The sequence below is a fragment of the Gastrolobium bilobum genome, unplaced genomic scaffold, assembly GCF_033153095.1.
Source record: "Gastrolobium bilobum isolate Gb01-03AN ecotype WA unplaced genomic scaffold, APGP_CSIRO_Gbil_v1 utg39982, whole genome shotgun sequence".
Taxonomy (NCBI): Eukaryota; Viridiplantae; Streptophyta; class Magnoliopsida; order Fabales; family Fabaceae; genus Gastrolobium; species Gastrolobium bilobum.
This window is the reverse complement of record NW_026897417.1, coordinates 8,414-31,495: the sequence shown is the minus strand read 5'-3', so window position 1 is coordinate 31,495 and position 23,082 is coordinate 8,414. Positions and strand designations below refer to the sequence as shown.

Here is a 23,082-nt window from a genome sequence, read left to right as displayed (position 1 = left end):
CTTCGGTTTAGGTTAAATTTTAATAAATTGTATTTAATATATATAATTATTTAATTAATTATAATTTGGCACGAATTAAAATTATAATTTGGCCCGGGTTACAATTTGTAATTTGACCTTGTGTAAAATTTAAACTATTTTTGGTGAAAGATTTGGGAAAGTTATATTAGATTATGTGTCTAATTTTTATTTGTATAAAAATATATATTAATTTTTAGTAAAATTAATAAATATTCAATAAAATTATAACTCTTCTTAATACTACTTGCTTAGGTATTTTGTATTTAATATAATTTAAATATATTTAATATGAACTAATTAAAATTAAAAAAATAATATACATATAATTTTTTAGTCCGAACTCAAATTGGAACCTGATTCCACCACTGGATATTTGTATAAAATATTTGAGCATTTGTTAATATTTGATATATCATTATTTGCTATTGTATCGTATCATGTTTTTATGGTTATGTTGCCTAGCTATTTAATTTTCCTACTTTTATTATTTTTTTATCACCTTCGATCAAATTTAAATTAACGATTGAAAGAAAGAGAAATAATAAGGTGAGAAAAAGAAAGAAATAAAAACAAAAACAAAAAATTATTATATATGAGATTGTTGATTTAAATTGGATCAAACAGTGATAAAAAAAGTAATAAAGAAATTTAGTATCCTGATAGATTTGCAAAGCTAACGTGTGTGTCTCAATACGATCGATATCTACAACAACGCGTTGGCAATAGTATCCTGATAGATTTATTTAGGTCAAAATTAATAGTATCCTGATAGATTTATTTAGGTAAAAATTAATAGTATCCTGATAGATTTATTTAGGTCAAAATTAATAGTATCCTGATAGATTTATTTAGGTAAAAATTAATAGTATCCTGATAGATTTATTTAGGTCTAAATTAATAGTATCCTGATAGATTTATTTAAGTCAAAATCAATAGTATCCTGATAGATTTATTTAGGTAAAAATTAATAGTATCCTGATAGATTTATTTAGGTCTAAATTAATAGTATCCTGATAGATTTATTTAGGTCAAAATTTTGAAATATAGACCTACATAGGTCAAAAAGCCCAATACCGAATTCTAAAACAATTTTTATTAGAATATCCTGATAGATTTATTTAGGTCAAAATTTTGAAATATAGACCTATATAGGTCAAAAAGCCCAATACCGAATTCTAAAACAATTTTTATAAATTCTAATCGAACGGCACAGCACAGCACAACACATGAATTCTTTGATTAAAATTTCAATCCCATACATTGGCTTAAACTGATTCTAGGGTTTCTGCACCAAAACTCTGCGTTTCATTGAATTTCATTGATTTTCAATGGGCAAAAAGAAAGCAAAGGATCCGCAACAAACCCCTCAAAGCAATGGACTCCGTTTCATCTCTTTTATTTTCAACACGCTCTTTGGCAACACGCTCTTTGCCACCGCTTCTCTATTTTCCGATTTCAACCCCTTTCGTAGAAAGCCTCAACAACATGCTTCGGTTTCTTACCCAACCATTCCCTCTCAAAGCCCTAACAATGGCGGCTCCGGGAGCCACGATTCCGGCGAAGATAAAAAGAGGAAGAGGAAGAATAACAAGGAGGAAAGACCCATTCTTGATTCGGATTCCGTAACTGAAAGAAGAGTAAACTTCGGAGAAGAAGAGTAAATTTGGGTACGCGGTTGTAATCGAAGGTGAAAGGGAAAGGGGAAAAGGGAAGAAGGAGTGGGAGGAGAAGAATAACATAATTTGGGTACGCAAACAAAAAAAAAAGGGCGAGGTTGTAATCGAAGGTGAGGAGGGAAAGATGAAGGAGAAGAAGAGGAAAAGGGAAGAGCTTGAGAAAGAGTGGGAGGAGAAGAAGTATGGTGTGGTGGTGGAAGGAGAGGAAGATGAAAAGGAAAGGTTTGGGAATAAAACTCTTGAGAGCAAGAGGAAGATGATATATAACCCAGCTGATATGTTGGTTTCAAAGGAAGGTTATGATGACGAGGATAAGCTTTTGAGGACTATTTTAGTTGGGAATTTGCCTCTCAAGTTGAAAAAGAAGACTTTGTTGAAGGAGTTTAAGAAATTTGGTGAGGTTGAGTCTCTGGTGACTCGTTCTGTTCCAATACAAGATGTAGGTTTTCTTTTTGTTGAATGTTTGCTTTCGTTTGGTACTCTTTAAGGCTTCGATATATTTTTATTTTTTTGGGTGCTAAATTTATGTTTGTTACTTTTCTTGATGAACCAGACCAAAAAACCTAGGAAGGGAGCCATCCATTCGAAGAAAATAAATGATTCCGCTGATAGGTAATGGGTCTGAATTGAACAATTATCGAATTGCAACTTCCTGTGATTATTGTTAATTGCTTGCAGAGAGAATGCTGTTATTTTTTATTTTTTTGTCATTTTAGTGTGATTTTATGGATTCAATATCAAGTAAGCCTGCTCGTTTTGGGCTTGGAGAAATTATTCTGCTTTGATTTAATGCTTAGATTTTATATTTTCCAATGGTCTTAAGTGACTTGCAGACAGTCTGATAAGAATACATTCATTTTCATGCATAGGAAGCCTTTTTCAGGCATTTCTAATTGACAAATATTGTGTTTTGCAGTGTTCACGCATACATTGTTTTCAAGACAGAGGAATCTGCTCAGGCTTCTTTGTCCCACAACATGACTGTGGTATGCCCTTGTTCCTCTGAGTTGGGTTGGATCAAATATGGTGTTTGCTTTGTATTTTTGGTGAAGACTGCAGTTGACAGTTTTCTAATACTATTGTTTAATTATCTGACTGTAGGTTGAAGGAAATCACATTCGTGTTGATAGGGCTTGCCCACCCCGCAAGAAACATAAAGTGAAGATTGCTTCGCTTTATGATAACAAGAGAACTGTTTTTGTGGGCAACCTCCCATTTGATGTTAAGGTGTGTTTCCAATCAATGGATTTATTTTTGCGGTCACATAACCACATCATTTCTGTGTGTGTATTGTCTAATGGATCTCACGTATCTTTTTGTGTAGGATGAAGAACTATATCAGTTATTTTGTGGTATATCCAACCTGGAATCAAGTATAGAAGCTGTTAGAGTCATTAGAGATCCTCATCTTAATGTTGGAAAGGGTATTGCCTATGTGCTGTTTAAAACAAGGGTATGCTGCTTTGGTGCCAGATTAGTTATGCATTTTGATAAAATTTCTTACTTTGTGCTCTTTTACATTTTTAGCTCAAACATGTTATAATTCATCTTGTCATGTTTTTCCCTTTCGGTGGTAAAACTAAAGGGCTGTTTGTGGCTGATAAGCCCATGAAGACCTCGTTTTGTTACGTAGAAACCAACTTATTTGTGTGATTACTTTTAGAAATGCATGTTATCTATTTATGAAAAGATATATTTTGTGATATAAATATAATCTAGAACATTAGGATTGAAATGGGCGGTTGCTAGTGTAGGGTTTGTTTACTTTGGTGTAGATTGGCTGCTTCGTTTATTGTATTGTGTCTTTTTGTGTAACTAGGTACATGTTATTTTTGGAAGTTGCTTCTTTCATTCAGAATATAAGTCGTTAGAGACTGATATGTATAGGACTGAATTTCTGTAATGGTCGAGTGAAGCTGCATATCACACTTTTTAAGTCCACATGTGGGCTTGAAAATCTGATTCAGGTCCTGGGTACCAATGTCTGGCTATTTCAGTCCACATTGTTGAAAACTCTCTCAGATTTGACAATACTTTACCTTTAGATTTAAGAATGATGCCTCTAGGACATTTTCTTATGATGAAGAAACCTTTTAAACTGCGAAATTAGTGATGGTGCACTTGCAGTGCATGGGCTGAAACCGCTGGAACCATTAGTTCTTTCTTTATTCTGTATTGGGAATAAATTCTACTTGCTTTATGGTGACTTTATATATATAAATATATAACGTGTTTTTTAATTTCTAAGCTAATGGTTGCAAAATGATTTTCCTTTTCTTTTTCATTTGGGTTCTTTCACCTCCGACCCCCACTAATTTGAGATAAATTTGTTTTTGATGTTGATGTTGGAGGACTTTTTTTTCTATCTACCATTATACAGAAGGTTTGGTATTAAAGTTGTGCCTGTGTATTCTTGCTCCTCAGTGCTGGACTGTTTGTAAATACTGCACGTATTGTTTAAAATTTGATTGTACAATTAAGAGAAAAAAATTCCATGAGAAAAACTGGTTACTAATTTCCAAATAAGCATGAATTTCAAACTGGTTAAATGAGAAAAACTACTGACTTGTGATATTTTTTATGCAATTAATTATTCTTTGCTTTGCATAATGAATTCCTGAAGGTATTACTGGCATAAAACCATATGGTATTGATATGCAAATTGGTGTTTGACTGGATCTAATTTGAGACATCTTAGATTGTTATCATCAAAGGAAATGTTATCACGTGCAAAAAGTGGCATAAAGAATGTTCAAAAACTTCTTTCCAAGTCTTATCACCAGGAATTCTGTCTATAAATATTTATTAAAGTTGTGTCTTGTAAATGCAGGAAGCTGCTAATTTTGCTGTTAAGAAACGGAGCTTGAAGCTTCGAGACCGAAAGTTGAAAATCTGTCATGCGAGAATCTGTCGTGCTAAAGCGGATGCCACCCCATCTAAAAGGCCAAACCCATCACCAGCTCCTAGTACCCCTGCAAAGAAGTTGGCTGTGAAAAGGCCAAACCCATCACCAGCTCCTAGTACCCCTGCAAAGAAGTTGGCTGTGAAAAGGCCAAACCCATCGCCAGCTCCTAGTACCCCTGCAAAGAAGTTGGCTGTGGCTTCACGATCTCCTTCAATTATTACTATGAACTTGATGTACTTCGATTTTCGAGATTTTTAATTCAGTTTTTATTTCAATTTTCCTCTGCTGGGCCAGTCGCCATTGATTATTCGTTGAGGATGTCTTTCTTATTATTTTTCATTTGCATTTATTTGAATGGAATTTATTTATCATACAGTGAGCTATTATTGATTGGAACGAATTGGTTGTTATTTGTTGTCGTTATGGTGGGGAGTGAGGACTTTTGATTAAACGGAGAAAGAAAATGTACCCTTTATGTTTGTCTAACGGATCACAGAATCTCGTGCTCCGATTTACCATGTATGACCTGTATTAATCCTAGGTATGTTAATGCAATTTATGTTTATGATGTAAAATGATGGCATTGAGCCTTTGATGAAAATCCATGGATGAATTTAAAGTTTTAGAGCCTTGAAGTGATCAAGTTTATGTATAAACTATGGTGAATGATCAATTACGTGAATAATGAGCTAGTAATTATACAACATTTATGCAATTTAAAACAAAATTTCCTGGTTGTTGTCACAATAGTAATCGGTTACTCGCTGTTAGTAACGGATTTCCTTAATTGGACAAGATGAGCATGGTTTAGTAAAATAGACATAACTTTAGCTAGGAAACTCCAAATTGAATGTAGTTTGGACCTATGTGAAGTTAACACATGGGGATACAACCCTATGAAATGTTAGAGTCATTGGATGAGAGGTCTAGTCCCAGATTAATTTTGAGTTCACTGCCCTATTTTTAGGAAGTCTGATTTGAAGCAGTTGGCTTGCGACGAACGTATCTTGAGTTATACAAGTCAAATTGAGACTTATAATATGTTGTTGGAAATATCAAGATGTCTAGTTTAACATAGTAAAATATCAAAATTTATGGTAAATAGTTATAGTCCCAATTTTAGAAAATGTGCGTGCTATTTAGTGCTGGTACAGTTCCAAGTATGATTTTTAACATGTTAGTCTATGGTGGTTACATGGTGAATGACTTAGAATATGTTCTATATGCTTTTAGGTTATGATATTACCTAATAAGATATTGTAAAATAAATATTGATGTTTCTGAATAATATAAGAATTACAATTAAAGTATTTGCTAGAATTGAATACGGAATTCAATAATTGTAATAAATGAAAAACTAAAAGAAAAAGTTTATTCACGTTTTTATATAAGTCTATTTATGAATCAATAAGTATAGTTTCTGCGTTTTATTTAATTAAATATGTTGCGTTTAATATCATTCTAATGTTAACAAATCGGTCTGAAATAGAGTGAGTGTTACAATGAGATTTTGCTTTGTGTGAGTGCATAAACTGTTTCGATCATAAAGAAATAAACTTAATTAAGACTTGTAGTTGAAGATTTATATTGTTTGAAATTGTAAAATAAGTGTAGACAATTTAAAGTGATAAAAATTATCACAATTTATTTAATTGTGAAAGTTAAAAATAATTGTGGATCACAATCACTGATGCAAGAATTGCACCGCGTGCAGTTAGAAATGCTTTTCTAGTCGATGACTATGATGCAATATTTTATTTGGTCACATCCAATGTTGTTAAAATCGAGATCTTAAGTAAAATCGGAAGGGAATTAAAAAATCGTAAAACGTAAAATCGTAATGTAAAAAAATCGTAAAAAATCATAAAAACGTAAAAGCGTTTGAAATATTAGTAAAATTGTTTTGATGAAAAAAATCGTAAAATCGTAGTGATAAATCGAAATTTTAACAACAATGATCACATCCCATGTGATTAAGATAATGATGATTATTTTATTTTTACTATATATTTAGGGGAAAGGTTATATACTAACAACATCTTTTTCTTATAACCTCTTGCAATTACTTTTATGGCTATTGAATCAAAAATAAATCAACTGGTTCTCATTTAATATCATTTATAATAGTTAATTTGTTTTTAATTCAAAAATCATAAAAAGAATTATAAAAGAAAACATGTTGGAAATATAATTTCTTTCTATATTTAGTGATTTTCACTTATAAACTCTGCTGCACGAACAAGCTTTTTGGAAGAAAAAAAAGTGTGTCGGACACCGATACGCGATCAATGCTTTCTGGCACTTTTTTTTTTTGTCTTTTTAACTAAACACGAAAAATTAATTTATAAATCAAATATTTTCTGTTATGAAATTTGACCTAAAAAATTAATTAGACATGAAAAATTATTTTTCTTTATATTTATGTCATGATATTTGAATATTTGATTGATTATATAATTTATTATGAGCTGCTATATGTATTAAATATAAACTATATTATATATATTAAAAATATTATTTAAGATCAAAACGTGTCCTAACGTGTCGAAATCTAATATTTTTTAAAATTAACATATCAACATGTTGTGTCGTATCGCATTTCATATCTCATATCGTTGTCGGTACAACATATCTTATCAATTAATTTTTTTCTACATATTTATTTTCATATTTTTTTGAGTATTATTTTGTAACCAAATGTATTTCAAAAATTGATTTAATTTATAAATAAATTAAGGATTTTGCCGGTCTTGACTTGATTTCAATTCACATACTAGCATATATTCTACGGTGTATATCTAATTGTTAAATTAATCACTTTAAATTGAAATTACAACATGTGGTAACTACTTACCTACAACATAAGAAAAGTATTTTCCTATGAAATTATAGGAAAATACTTTTCTTATGTTGTAGGTAAGTAGTTACCACATGTTGTAGAAATAAAATTATAAGTGAGATCCACAGATAAAAGGAGAGAGAAAAAAGAGTGGTGAGACCCGATCTTTTTGTGTGTGTATAAAAGTTATTTATCTCATGTAAAATGAGATAAACATAACCCATAATTATAATAGTTAAATTATTTTTTTTCACTCAGTCAGCCACTTTAGCCGACAATTTTTTGAGGAATGAAAAAATAAAATAGTTTTCATATTATAATTAGGGCTTTGTTAGTCTCATTTTACATATGATAGGTAATAAAAAATATTTTACCCATTTATTTCGAAATTTCATAATAAAAAAATTTATATGTAACTTCAGTGTACAAGAATTTTATATTAACATCCAATAAGATTTTGACTCATTATTATTAATTTTTTATTTTAATTAATAAAAACATGATATGATACAATAGCAAATAATGATATATCAAATATTAACAAATGCCCAAATATTTTATACACTGAAGTTACATATAAATTTTTTTATTATGAAATTTCGAAATAAATGGATAAAATATTTTTTATTTTTAATGAGTGTGACATTAAAAATAAAACGTTTGCAAAGATAATGAGTGTGACATTTTGTAAAAAACGTGTCTCAATACGATCGATATCCACAACAATGCATCATGATGTTTGTAGTAAGTATAATCTCTCCCAAAAACTTTTTAATATATTCATATACACAATTTAACATGTTGATATGTTGGTTCCTCCTATATAAGAAATAAAGTTAGATTTTTTATTAAAATATAATCAAATATAATTAAGTTATAAATAATTACAATTGATTAAATTTATATCTTTTGTTTTTTTTTCAAGTCATACTTATTCTATTTTATTTTATTTAAAATAAATAGTACAATATAGGCCGTCATGTAGGCTTATAGGCCAGGCCTTGTGAAAGTGGGCCTACGGCCTTTTCAATAAACAAGCTTTTTTTTCTTGTACTGCTACTATTTATGCTTTTAAGTTTTAGTATTCACTTGAAATTCAATATTTATGCTATCTATGTGAAGGCTCTATCAACAAGAAGCTCTGAAAATGGAGATAACCAATGTCACTGAGTAGGAGGCTATTGCAAAGCAGAAATTGCCAAAGATGGTGTTTGATTACTATGCATCTGGTGCTGAGGACCAGTGGTCTCTGCAAGAAAACAGAAATGCCTTTTCCAGAATTTTGTGAGATTTCCCCCTTAATATTTTACAGTAGTTAGTTACCAAACTAAGTTTCTTTATTGTGTTCCTTTGATGATCAACATCAACAACACCTTTATCTCAAACTAGTTGGGGTCTTGTGTTCCTTTGATAGTATCCTGAAAAATATGATTGACAAATACACAGGTTTCGGCCACGTATTCTTATCGATGTGAGCAAGATAGACATGGCAACTACTGTCCTGGGCTTCAAAATATCCATGCCAATCATGATTGCCCCAACAGCCATGCAGAAAATGGCTCATCCTGAGGGTATAATTGTTGTCCTTTTACATTCTCATAGATTAGTAAAATGCTAGATGACGTTGTGCAATATTGTCCATTTTGCCAAAAGGAAAGATTTCATGAGAAATGATGTATGATATGTTACTGTACTGGTGCCTGAAAGAGTAGGGAAATGATTACTAATACTTGATTTGTGTACAAAACTACCATTGAAATTGAGAACTTAAAAAGGTTGGTATTATTATGAGTGCAGAAAAGACATAGAAGATAATGCTCATACTTTCTAATAATTTGTTTGTTTGATGCGTGCACAGTTCTAATCCTAATCAGCTTCAGCTAGATAAAATCCTTGCAATTGAATTTACAGAGACCTTTTATGCATACTCACTAAATGACACATTCTAGAGAAACTAACAGAGACCTTTTATGCTCACATGTAGTGCCATCAACTAATGTCTTGATAGTCATAACTTGTTTTGTATTGCTTTTATGTGGCTCCATTTATTTGTTGCACGTAAGAGATTATACAGGACTCAAATACAGTAACATGAAATTTAAATTTGTTGACGTTTTTATATGGAATAGTTTAATTCCAAATCCCCTTACACAGCTAAACCAACTAACAAGAGCATGGTTTGTGTTGGATGATATATATAATATATTTTAATTTAACAAGAGTATCTGTTAGTTGCTGCCTTGTACATGATGCATTTGTTACTTCATGCAGAATATTTCATATTACAAGCACTCGATTAGCTTAAAAAGATTATATCCTTCTGAATTTATGTTTTGTTTATCATTGTGCCCATTGGGCTATGAGATAATATGCTCTAAGTTCTTTACTTATGAGTAGCCTTGTGGTTCTTTCAGACTTTGTCATCATGGGCTACTTCAAGTGTTGAAGAGGTGGCTTCAACAGGACCTGGCATTCGCTTTTTCCAGCTATATGTAAGCTTGAAAAGCTTTCTTTATAGTTCCATTTATTGTTCATTTGAATACATGGTGTAATAGGTTTCTTTTTCTTACATAATATGTTCTCCTATCATCATTTTCTTTAGGTGCACAAGGACAGGCATGTGGTTGCTCAGCTTGTGAGAAGAGCTGAAAGGGCTGGATTCAAAGCTATTGCCCTTACTGTTGATACCCCAAGACTAGGACGCAGAGAAGCTGATATCAAGAACAGGTACAACTCTTCAACCTTGTTATATCACTTTCTTAATGGATATGATTTGGTAAGTAAAATACTTATAAATTGTCTCTTACAGGTTCACTCTTCCACCTTTTTTGACATTGAAGAACTTTGAAGGTTTGGACCTTGGAAAGATGGACGAAGTAAGATCAGTTATTACAAATATTATTTATGAAGGTTTAATGTTCTTACCTTCATCACTAATTGAATTTGTTATCTTGGTCCTTTCAGGGTAATGATGCTGGACTTGCTTCATATGTTGCTGGTCAAATTGATCGTACTCTAAGCTGGAAGGTTTGTCAGATAATCAAACAAAGCATTTTTTTTCCATTTGTAGTTATTCAGTTCCTATAACAGGCAAGAATTTATTAAAGTGAAATCCAAGTGACAACAAATTTACTTGCCCAATTCATTGATTTGATTCATAAGTTGCACGCATGCTGACATTAGATAAAGAATACTCCTGCATCCCTCAAAGAAGAGTGCAGAGTAGTAAGTTCAATTTGATTAATATAAGTTTACATTTGATTTCTACATTATTTTTGTATATCTAATGAAATTTTCAAAGAGGGCAAGCCTAGAGCAGTGGTAAAACTGCTTCTTTGTGACTGAAAGGTCACATATCCGAATCTGGAAAACAGCTTCCTTGCATATATTTGCAAGGGTAAGTTCGTGTATAAGAATTGCTCTTATCCCAATCCTCGTTAGTTGGGGTTTAATCGGAAGTGGTTTTATCTATAAAATTTTCAAGGTTCCACTGACATCTAGATAATCTTTGTTAATTTTGTAGGATGTGCAGTGGCTTCAGACAATCACCAAGCTGCCAATTCTGGTGAAGGGTGTATTGACTGCTGAGGATAGTAAGGAAACCAAAAGCTGTTTTCATCTGTTCTCCCTCAATGAAATATTTAATTAATGCCTTATTCATGTTAATTTGGCAGCAAGGCTAGCAATACAAGCTGGTTCAGCTGGAATAATTGTGTCTAATCATGGAGCTAGACAACTTGATTATGTCCCAGCCACTATATCAGCCTTAGAAGAGGTACATCAAACTTCAATTTACATCTCAATTAACTTGAAACTTATACAAACCCAATTTTAAGGATCTTTATTTACTTTTGTTATTGAAACTTAGGTTGTTAAAGCTGCTCAAGGACGTGTTCCTGTATTTTTGGATGGTGGTGTACGCCGTGGAACTGATGTCTTCAAGGCATTGGCTCTAGGTGCTTCTGGCATATTTGTGAGTACATCATAACCTCTACCAAAAGCCTTTCTTTATAGGGTTTTATTAATCTTATATTAAAGGAGATAAATTATCTAATGTCATAGAGATAAATTTGTAGGCTCCACCACCTGAAAAATAAAAAGAAAATAAAAAATGTGACACAGTTATCAAAGGATATGTAGAAGAGAAAATTATCACATGTAACATAAGATAAGAGTAGTTTTTCCCTTTTTTATAATGGACTTCTCACATTTATTGTTAAGAGTCAACTACTAATAAATAGTAATAATAAATCTATAACTGTTTTGAACCAGTGAATTGGGCCTTTTATTCTTCCCATTCCCCGTTCCGGTTGCAGGACAAAATATCCATATAATAGAATGAGTAAGGATATTCTAACTACTAAAAATTCTTACTATTAACTTACTACTCATCACATCACCAATGGATCAAAGAGAGATAATGTTAAAAAGTTTTTGAAAAGAGAGAAAATGTTAATTTAATGATGATTAGATAGATAGTAAGTTGGTAGTGGAAAATTTTGGTAGTGAGAATATCCCTCTTCTAATAAAATATCTTCCCCTTTTCTCAGCATAACCACTTTTTCGAGAATTTCTTTAGTACTACTGTTGCACTGAGTTTTCAATGCTATTTCTATTCACAATATGATATATGTCCAAATTTTGTCATATCATCTTCTTACCTGGCATTAAAATAAATTATTTATTATTATTTTTTTCAAAATTTAAACACATCATATTTTAAGTGGAGGTAGCACTGAAAACTCAGTGCAAACAGTCACACCGAAGAAATTCTCCAATCTTTCACAACTACCTATATGTGTCACTTTCATGCCTTAAGACAATGACCTTTAGTGGTTTACTTATTGCACTCTCGCATACTCACCTCCCCGAGCATCTTAGCAATAAGCATTATGTAGGTCAACATATCACCACCCTTTCTCTTCCGTGTATACGGAAGAAACCACCACATTGCACCCTAGACTGACCATTATTGAGACTTGGTTCTTCCTATACCAGCCAGCCACTCTCATCAGACCACCTAATGAAACACCAATGATAAAAATTTAGGGCCGGGCATGGTTTGACCCGAATAAGTTTTTTCATTGAACCAAACCGAATAGATTTATACTGAATCGGTTCAAAGAACCGAACTGCTTCGAAATCGGAACCGGTTTATCTTTCAAAATCAGTTTATGATTTATAACCGGTTTCATACCCAATTCGTGTATGCAAACATGTTCTGAACTGATGTTTAAAATCAATTCTTTTAGTTCTTTTCAATTTTTAAATGGGAAATATTACTCTCCTTTTACATGAGGTAACTTATCTCATTTTCTCTCACTTCGATTTTCGCACTCCACTTTTTTCTGTTTTTTCTTTTTTCTTGTAATGGTGGGACCCACCCATTTTCTCTCTACCACATAAGATAACTATCTTATGTGGAAGGAGATTAATAAAACCCTTTTTAAATTGGTTTAATAAACTAGTTCGATTCTCAAAATTAGTTCAGAAAAATACGATTCGGTTATTTTGCACATCCCTTTAAACAATGCATGAGAAAAATAGTGTTACCAAAACAACCTCCTAGTTTTATTGTTATCTTAACTATATGTAAAGTATGGTTAACAAACTTTGCTCTATGTTAGATTGGACGCCCTGTGGTGTTCTCTTTGGCTGCTGAAGGAGAGGTTGGTGTAAGGAAAGTGCTGCAGATGCTACGTGACGAGTTTGAGTTAACCATGGCCTTAAGTGGTTGCCGCTCACTCAAGGAAATCACTCGTGATCACATTGTGACAGAATGGGACCTCCCTCGCACTCAACCACGTGTATCACCAAGATTATGAAAAGATCTTGCTCTTCATTTGAGCTAAGTGGTGCAGAACAATTAATGGGGAAACATTTTGTATGTCTCATTAACCTGTTCTCGTCCTTTCTTTTTCCTTTTTGGGAGAACTCATTTGATGTTATATTTGGAAAACTATATGCTTTCTTTGTAAGGATTGTATGATCTGATACTTTAGTAGCTACTATTGCTGCATTTCCTCATTTGTATATTGGTAGGGTTAAATGGTTGAGTAATATAAAAAAAAAATTTGTTGTTAGCCCCTTAATTTTTTTGTGTTGTTAGCCCCTTGCATGACCAATGCATAGAACTAAACTTTTTGTGATATCCATAGAATATTATAGTAAAACTTAGGGAAAAATTCACTAATGCCCTTTTAGTTTGCTTCAGAATTGTCTATGCCTCTGTAGATTTTTTTATATCACATATTGCCCTGTGGTTTGTAAAAAGTAAAAAATCACAAGGGCATGTGTGATAAAAACATACCCTTTTGCAAATCACGGGGACATATGTGATAAAAAAAATCATAAGGGCATAGGTGATTCTAAAGCAAACTACAGGAGCATTGGTGAATTTTTTCCTAAAATTCAAGGGAAATCGTTTCTCCTTTTTGGGGGCCATCTATCATTATATCTGCAGCAACGAAAATTTTCTCCTGTATAATACCGGATACTCATTGCATCATTTTGCAGCACAAGTTGTGATAATAAAGGGGTACGTTTTTTTTTATGCAATAGACAAAATTTTATAAACATTAAATAATAAGTATAAAAATTTAGGGATTTGTGATTTTACAATTAAAAATATCTATGGCATGTGTAAATATACACATTAATACCAAATACATCTAAGGGCTCGTTTGGTAGTTAAAATAGAAAGGACATGATATGTTAGGCTATTATATCCTGCTATTATTCATTGTTTGGTAAATCAACAGGATATGATAAGCTTAAGTTGTTGGCTCATTTTATTCTGCTTATAGTAGGATAAACTATCCTACTGGGGGACTCGAGTTATAAAGAACATGATATGATAACAAATGTCACATCCCTTTCTTTTCAAATATGGCCATATGTTTTTCTCATATAAATTTTGTTTGGCATGTGAGAGTCAGTCCTTGCCACCGACAAGCCGCCGCCATTGCTGGCCATCGGCCACCTCTATCCCCATGCACCAACCACCACCGCCACAACTAGCCACCACCACCATCACCGATTAGCCCTATAATTACATGCAACTTGCACCACCAGCGCTTCCGGCGCCACCACCACCACCACTTCCACCTGCCACCATTGCACCAACCACCACCACCGATGTCGTTCCCACTAGCTACCACCATTACCGTCATCAGCCACCACAATTGCCCTAGCGTCGCCTCCACCACCACTTTCACTGATCATCCCCACCTATCACCATCCAGGCAACATCTCATGTCACTGCCACCTCCAACCATCAGGCGCCAACCATCACTATCGCCACAACTACCATCATCCTTCCGCCATCACATTTATCACCGACCATTACTGGCGTCGTCACCACCTTTCATTGTCACCATCCCCCATAACTACCACCAACACTACCCACTGTCACTAGCCACCAGCCACTGATATTGACAAATAATTTTAAATAATTTTTAAAAATTTATATGGTGAGGGTGTATTTTTTTATTTTTAAATTTTTGTAAGTTATTTATGTATTTTAATATATTTAATTTAAAATTATGACTTTTAAATTTTTTGAATAATTTAAAATATAATTAATGTGTAAATAAATAAAAAACTGTTTAAAAATCAATGTTAAAAAACATATAAAATTATGTTTAAAAAGATATTTTGTTTATTTATATCATATCATGACACTATAGATTTGTCTCAAACACCGGATATGATAATATTATCTTATCATCAGATTGTTTATCTACTGCACATTAAACACATAATAAAATATGAGCTTATCAGCCCGATATCTTATCGTACTCTTATTTGGCACTCTTATCCTCTTTATTCCTATCATGTTCATGAAGGCAAAAAAATTTAATTATTGTATTTTAATTAAATAATTACGTATTTATTGCAGTTTTGGAAATAATTACGGATTTATTGCACAATGTGACGCCTTTTTTGGGCGTCACATGTGATGCCTCATTTAGGCGTCTCTCACCAAAGGGAAGACGCCCCATTGGGGTGTTGACACGTGTCATTTTTTTCCAAAAAAAATAATAATTTAATCATAAAAATTCTGAATGCTATAACTTTTGACTTGGGTATCCAATTCAGATAATTCGTTTTTTGATTCCACATAACTTTTCGAGATCTACGCAATGACATATTATTTGATATATTTTGTTTCTCACAAACATAATTTAAATTTAAATCAGGTAATCCTTCTTCCTTAGAGATTTAGAATATTTATTTAATTATTTTCTTTATTAATACAGTTTTTCAAATTGATTTTTGAGTTTAAATCACAAATCAAATCTTTATTTTGTTTTCCTTATTAATAATAATTGTTACTTTTAATTTAAATCACAAACCAAATTTTTTTTATAAAAAAAAGAAAAAATTTTATTTTTTAAATTAAATCACACATCAAATCTTGATTTATTTTTTATATTAAATCAAAAACTCAGAGACTTCATAAGCCATCATTAATTCCAGACCACGAATAATAACCCAGAAGCTTATAGCATTAATCATTAATTTCAAAAATAATATCCTTCTTCCTTAGAGATTTAGAATATTTATTTAATTGGAAAAAAAATTAATTTAATGTTTTTTAATAAAATAATTACACATTTATTACAGTTTTGGAAGTAATTACGGATCTATTTAAAAAATATTTTGTTTATTTCTACAGATTTTTCAAATTGTTTTTTTAGTTTAAATCACAAATCAAATCTTTATTTTGTTTTCCTTATTAATAATAATTTTTTATTTTTAATTTAAATCACGCACCAAATTTTTGTTATAATAAAAAAAATTATTATAAAAAAAATTAAATCACAAATCAAAATTTTATTTATTTTTTTATATTAAATCACAAACCCAGAACTCAGAGGCTTCTTGGTTTAACCGCTCTTATAATACCATTCTCACAAATTAAAATTGTGTTTGTGAGAAATAAAATATGTCAAATGAGATGTAATTGCGTAGATTTCGAAAAGTTATGTGGAATCAAAAAAAGAATTACCTGATTTAGATACTCGAGTCAAAAGTTATGGCCTTCAGAAGTTTTTTAATTAAATTAATTTTTTTTGAAAAAAATATGACACGTGTCAACACCTCATGAGAGACGCCACATTGGGGCGTCTTCCCTTAGGTGAGAGACGCCTAAATGAGGCGTCACCTGTTACGCCCAAAAAAGGCGTCACATTATGCAATAGATCCGTAATTATTTCCAAAATTACAACAAATGCGTAATTATTTAATTAAAATGCAATAATTAAATTTTTTTGCCTTTTCAAGAAACGAAACCTAAGGCATATGTGCATCAAAAATAAATCAACTGGTTCTCGTTTAATATCATTTATAATAGTTAATTTGTTTTTAATTCAAAAATCATAAAAAAAATTATAAGAGAAAACATGTTGGAAATATAATTTCTTTCTATATTTAGTGATTTTCACTTATAAACTCTCCTGCACGAACAAGCTTTTTGAAAAAAAAAAAAGTGTGTCGGACACCGATACGCGATCAATGCTTTCTTATGTTGTAGGTAAGTAGTTACCACATGTTGTAGAAATAAAATCATAAGTGAGATCCACAGATAAAAGGAGAGAGAAAAAAAACATGTCTTAGTGGTGAGACCCGATCTTTTTGTGTGTGTATAAAAGTTATTTATCTCATGTAAAATGAGATAAACATAACCCATAATTATAATAGTTAAATTATTTTTTTTCACTCAGTCAGCCACATTAGCCGACAATTTTTTGAGGAATGAAAAAATAAAATAGTTTTCATATTATAATTAGGGCTTTGTTAGTCTCATTTTACATAAGATAGGTAATAAAAAAAATTTATATGTAACTTCAGTGTACAAGAATTTTATATTAACATCCAATAAGATTTTGACTCATTATTGTTAATTTTTTATTTTAATTAATAAAAACATGATATGATACAATAGCAAATAATGATATATCAAATATTAACAAATGCCCAAATATTTTATACAAATATCAAATACCAAATACCAAATACCAATTAAAAGGATTTGATATTTGTTAATATTTTTGATACAATTTTTAAAAAAAGTTAAAAAAATGCAGAGAGACATACATCCAACATGCCGCATCTAAATTTTTTGATTTTTTAATTCAGGGAAAAACAAAAAATCTAAAAGGTTTTGGATATAAAAGTTGGCAAATGTTGGGTGTTGATTGTTAGAGAAAAGGAAATGGGGGACAGAAACAGAAAGCAAGCGACAAAAGAAAATTAAAATATCAAATCCTTTTAATTGGTATTTGACATTTGCAATTGCGGAGCCACACGTAGTAATGTAGGTGTGACTTCGGTTTAGGTTAAATTTTAATAAATTGTATTTAATATATATAATTATTTAATTAATTATAATTTGGCTCGAATTAAAATTATAATTTGGCCTCGGTTACAATTTGTAATTTGACCTTATGTAAAATTTAAACTATTTTTGGTGAAAGATTTGGGTAAGTTATATTAGATTACGTGTCTAATTTTTATTTGTATAAAAATATATATTAATTTTTAGTAAAATTAATAAATATTCAATAAAATTATAACTCTTCTTAATACTACTTGCATAGGTATTTTGTATTTAATATAATTTAAATATATTTAATATGAACTAATTAAAATTAAAAAAATAATATACATATAATTTTTTAGTCCGAACTCAAATTGGAACCTGTTTCCACCACTGGATATTTGTATAAAATATTTGAGCATTTGTTAATATTTGATATATCATTATTTGCTATTGTATCGTATCATGTTTTTATGGTTATGTTGCCTAGCTATTTAATATTCCTACTTTTATTATTTTTTTATCACCTTCGATCAAATTTAAATTAACGATTAAAAGAAAGAGAAATAATAAGGTGAGAAAAAGAAAGAAATAAAAACAAAAACAAAAAATTATTATATATGAGATTGTTGATTTAAATTGGATCAAACAGTGATAAAAAAAGTAATAAAGAAATTTAGTATCCTGATAGATTTGCAAAGCTAACGTGTCTGTCTCAATACGATCGATATCTACAACAACGCGTTGGCAATAGTATCCTGATAGATTTATTTAGGTCAAAATTAATAGTATCCTGATAGATTTATTTAGGTCAAAATTAATAGTATCCTGATAGATTTATTTAGGTAAAAATTAATAGTATCCTGATAGATTTATTTAAGTCATTAATAGTATCCTGATAGATTTATTTAGGTAAAAATTAATAGTATCTTGATAGATTTATTTAAAAGCCCAATACCGAATTCTAAAACAATTTTTATTAGAATATCCTGATAGATTTATTTAGGTCAAAATTTTGAAATATAGACCTATATAGGTCAAAAAGCCCGATACCGAATTCTAAAACAATTTTTATAAATTCTAATCGAACGGCACAGCACAGCACAGCACATGAATTCTTTGATTAAAATTTCAATCCCATACATTGGCTTAAACTGATTCTAGGGTTTCTGCACCAAAACTCTGCGTTTCATTGAATTTCATTGATTTTCATCCAAATCAACAATGGGCAAAAGGAAAGCAAAGGATCCGCAACAAACCCCTCAAAGCAATGGACTCCGTTTCATCTCTTTTATTTTCAACACGCTCTTTGGCAACACGCTCTTTGCCACCGCTTCTCTATTTTCCGATTTCAACCCCTTTCGTAGAAAGCCTCAACAACATGCTTCGGTTTCTTACCCAACCATTCCCTCTCAAAGCCCTAACAATGGCGGCTCCGGGAGCCACGATTCCGGCGGTTGAATGTTTGCTTTCGTTTGGTACTCTTTAAGGCTTCGATATATATTTTTTTTTTTTGGGTGCTAAATTTATGTTTGTTACTTTTCTTGATGAACCAGACCAAAAAACCTAGGAAGGGAGCCATCCATTCGAAGAAAATAAATGATTCCGCTGATAGGTAATGGGTCTGAATTGAACAATTATCGAATTGCAACTTCCTGTGATTATTGTTAATTGCTTGCAGAGAGAATGCTGTTATTTTTTTTTTTTTTTGTCATTTTAGTGTGATTTTATGGATTCAATATCAAGTAAGCCTGCTCGTTTTGGGCTTGGAGAAATTATTCTGCTTTGATTTAATGCTTAGATTTTATATTTTCCAATGGTCTTAAGTGACTTGCAGACAGTCTGATAAGAATACATTCATTTTCATGCATAGGAAGCCTTTTTCAGGCATTTCTAATTGACAAATATTGTGTTTTGCAGTGTTCACGCATACATTGTTTTCAAGACAGAGGAATCTGCTCAGGCTTCTTTGTCCCACAACATGACTGTGGTATGCCCTTGTTCCTCTGAGTTGGGTTGGATCAAATATGGTGTTTGCTTTGTATTTTTGGTGAAGACTGCAGTTGACAGTTTTCTAATACTATTGTTTAATTATCTGACTGTAGGTTGAAGGAAATCACATTCGTGTTGATAGGGCTTGCCCACCCCGCAAGAAACATAAAGTGAAGATTGCTTCGCTTTATGATAACAAGAGAACTGTTTTTGTGGGCAACCTCCCATTTGATGTTAAGGTGTGTTTCCAATCAATGGATTTATTTTTGCGGTCACATAACCACATCATTTCTGTGTGTGTATTGTCTAATGGATCTCACGTATCTTTTTGTGTAGGATGAAGAACTATATCAGTTATTTTGTGGTATATCCAACCTGGAATCAAGTATAGAAGCTGTTAGAGTCATTAGAGATCCTCATCTTAATGTTGGAAAGGGTATTGCCTATGTGCTGTTTAAAACAAGGGTATGCTGCTTTGGTGCCAGATTAGTTATGCATTTTGATAAAATTTCTTACTTTGTGCTCTTTTACATTTTTAGCTCAAACATGTTATAATTCATCTTGTCATGTTTTTCCCTTTCGGTGGTAAAACTAAAGGGCTGTTTGTGGCTGATAAGCCCATGAAGACCTCGTTTTGTTACGTAGAAACCAACTTATTTGTGTGATTACTTTTAGAAATGCATGTTATCTATTTATGAAAAGATATATTTTGTGATATAAATATAATCTAGAACATTAGGATATAATCTAGAACATTAGGATTGAAATGGGCGGTTGCTAGTGTAGGGTTTGTTTACTTTGGTGTAGATTGGCTGCTTCGTTTATTGTATTGTGTCTTTTTGTGTAACTAGGTACATGTTATTTTTGGAAGTTGCTTCTTTCATTCAGAATATAAGTGGTTAGAGACTGATATGTATAGGACTGAATTTCTGTAATTGTCGAGTGAAGCTGCATATCACACTTTTTAAGTCCACATGTGGGCTTGAAAATCTGATTCAGGTCCTGGGTACCAATGTCTGGCTATTTCAGTCCACATTGTTGAAAACTCTCTCAGATTTGACAATACTTTACCTTTAGATTTAAGAATGATGCCTCTAGGACATTTTCTTATGATGAAGAAACCTTTTAAACTGCGAAATTAGTGATGGTGCACTTGCAGTGCATGGGCTGAAACCGCTGGAACCATTAGTTCTTTCTTTATTCTGTATTGGGTATAAATTCTACTTGCTTTATGGTGACTTTATATATATAAATATATAACGTGTTTTTTAATTTCTAAGCTAATGGTTGCAAAATGATTTTCCTTTTCTTTTTCATTTGGGTTCTTTCACCTCCGACCCCCACTAATTTGAGATAAATTTGTTTTTGATGTTGATGTTGGAGGACTTTTTTTTCTATCTACCATTATACAGAAGGTTTGGTATTAAAGTTGTGCCTGTGTATTCTTGCTCCTCAGTGCTGGACTGTTTGTAAATACTGCACGTATTGTTTAAAATTTGATTGTACAATTAAGAGAAAAAAATTCCATGAGAAAAACTGGTTACTAATTTCCAAATAAGCATGAATTTCAAACTGGTTAAATGAGAAAAACTACTGACTTGTGATATTTTTTATGCAATTAATTATTCTTTGCTTTGCATAATGAATTCCTGAAGGTATTACTGGCATAAAACCATATGGTATTGATATGCAAATTGGTGTTTGACTGGATCTAATTTGAGACATCTTAGATTGTTATCATCAAAGGAAATGTTATCACGTGCAAAAAGTGGCATAAAGAATGTTCAAAAACTTCTTTCCAAGTCTTATCACCAGGAATTCTGTCTATAAATATTTATTAAAGTTGTGTCTTGTAAATGCAGGAAGCTGCTAATTTTGCTGTTAAGAAACGGAACTTGAAGCTTCGAGACCGAAAGTTGAAAATCTGTCATGCGAGAATCTGTCGTGCCAAAGCGGATGCCACCCCATCTAAAAGGCCAAACCCATCACCAGCTCCTAGTACCCCTGCAAAGAAGTTGGCTGTGGCTTCACGATCTCCTTCCAACAGTAATAACAAGTCAAACAAAAAAACTAATGCATCTTATCAAGGTCTGCGTGCAACCAAATCTGATATCAACAAGAAAGTTCATGGGAGAGAAAAACGAAAAGAGCGCATGACGAAAAGGGCAGCAGTAGCTGCGAAAAAGGCTAAAGCAAAATTGTTCAAGGATGGTGGTACACCAAAACAAGCAGGGGTAAAACGCAAGCTTGATAGGCGTACTCCAGATAGCTCCCTACGAAATAAGAAGGGTGGTACACCAAAACAAGCAGGGGTAAAACGCAAGCTTGATAGTCGTACTCCAGATAGCTCCCTACGAAATAAGAAGGCCAAGAAGAATAACAGATAGCGTGTTCCTAATGGTATCAGGCCAAGAACGTCTGATGCTTTATGTCTCAAAGATGATTCCTGCATCTGATAAGGGTAGGTTCTATGCTTTTGGCAGCATCTTTTCAGGGAAGGTTTCAACTGGTATGAAGGTCAAATTATGCGACCAAATTATGTCCCTGGGGAGAAGAAAAACCTGTATGTGAAGAGTGTTCAAAGAACTGTCATTTGGATGGGAAAGAATCAAGAAATCATTGATGATGTCCCTTGTGGAAATACAGCTGCCATGGTGGGTTTGGATCAATTTATTACCAAGAATGCTACTTTAACAAATGAGGGATATGTAATAATATAATATAGGATGCTTTTATTGGGATTATATCTTTTGTTTTTTTTTCAAGCCATACTTATTCTATTTTATTTTATTTAAAATAAATAGTACAATATAGGCCGGCCTTTAAGTTCAATGAAACTGGAGTGCAGGCTTTCCCACAGATGGTATTTGATCACTGGAATATGGTTCCATCTGATCCACTGGAACCTGGGACACCTGCTGCTGCATATGTTGCTGTGATTCGGAAGATGAAAGGCTTGAAGGAACAAATGATGCCTCTCTGAGTTCGAGGACAGGCTTTGAAGTATCAATAAGCCTTAAATAAAACTAACGTTGTATGTTTGTAATTGTAGTTTTATATTTCAGTTTGCTACTTCTCTTGTTGTTATCTTAATGTCAATTTCGGTAGTCTTCTAATTTCTTTTCCGGAAAAAAAAAAATATTATTACTGGTAAAAAAATATTTTCAGTATAAGAATGATTAATAATTAAGGTAACAAATTTACTATTAAACTAAAAAAGAATTAAGAATTTCTTTAATAAATTTTATATTTTCCCCCCAATATGTGCTTATAATAAGATGTATGTGGTTCATTTCACAAAAAAAAGAAAAAAGAGAGAAGTAAA

The 23,082-nt window shown here is 31.8% G+C and overlaps 2 protein-coding genes across 4 annotated transcripts; both read left to right on the top strand.

Moving 5' to 3' along the window:
• The first annotated feature begins 1,318 nt into the window (after window positions 1-1,318).
• Window positions 1,319-22,889, top strand: LOC133306767 (nucleolar protein 12-like). Of its 2 annotated transcripts, XM_061507145.1 has the most exons (8): window positions 1,319-1,678; window positions 1,716-2,136; window positions 2,251-2,309; window positions 2,614-2,683; window positions 2,799-2,924; window positions 3,022-3,150; window positions 21,620-22,173; window positions 22,572-22,889. In XM_061507145.1, exons 1-7 carry the CDS (start codon window positions 1,350-1,352, stop codon window positions 22,142-22,144), a joined length of 1,659 nt encoding a protein of 552 aa, XP_061363129.1. In that variant the 5' UTR covers window positions 1,319-1,349; the 3' UTR covers window positions 22,145-22,173; window positions 22,572-22,889. The 2 variants fall into 2 exon arrangements, with proteins under 2 accessions (XP_061363129.1, XP_061363130.1); XM_061507146.1 differs by lacking the exons at window positions 1,319-1,678; window positions 21,620-22,173; window positions 22,572-22,889 and adding an exon at window positions 4,528-5,171 and having other exon boundaries at window positions 1,788-2,136.
• On the top strand, window positions 8,577-13,349 carry LOC133306768 (glycolate oxidase 1-like). Of its 2 annotated transcripts, none has more exons than XM_061507147.1 (10): window positions 8,577-8,729; window positions 8,888-9,023; window positions 9,856-9,933; window positions 10,044-10,168; window positions 10,251-10,317; window positions 10,406-10,468; window positions 10,965-11,034; window positions 11,116-11,216; window positions 11,310-11,414; window positions 13,069-13,349. In XM_061507147.1, exons 1-10 carry the CDS (start codon window positions 8,602-8,604, stop codon window positions 13,264-13,266), a joined length of 1,071 nt encoding a protein of 356 aa, XP_061363131.1. In that variant the 5' UTR covers window positions 8,577-8,601; the 3' UTR covers window positions 13,267-13,349. The 2 variants fall into 2 exon arrangements, with proteins under 2 accessions (XP_061363131.1, XP_061363132.1); XM_061507148.1 differs by having other exon boundaries at window positions 8,597-8,725; window positions 13,069-13,346.
• Window positions 22,890-23,082: the final 193 nt, after the last annotated feature.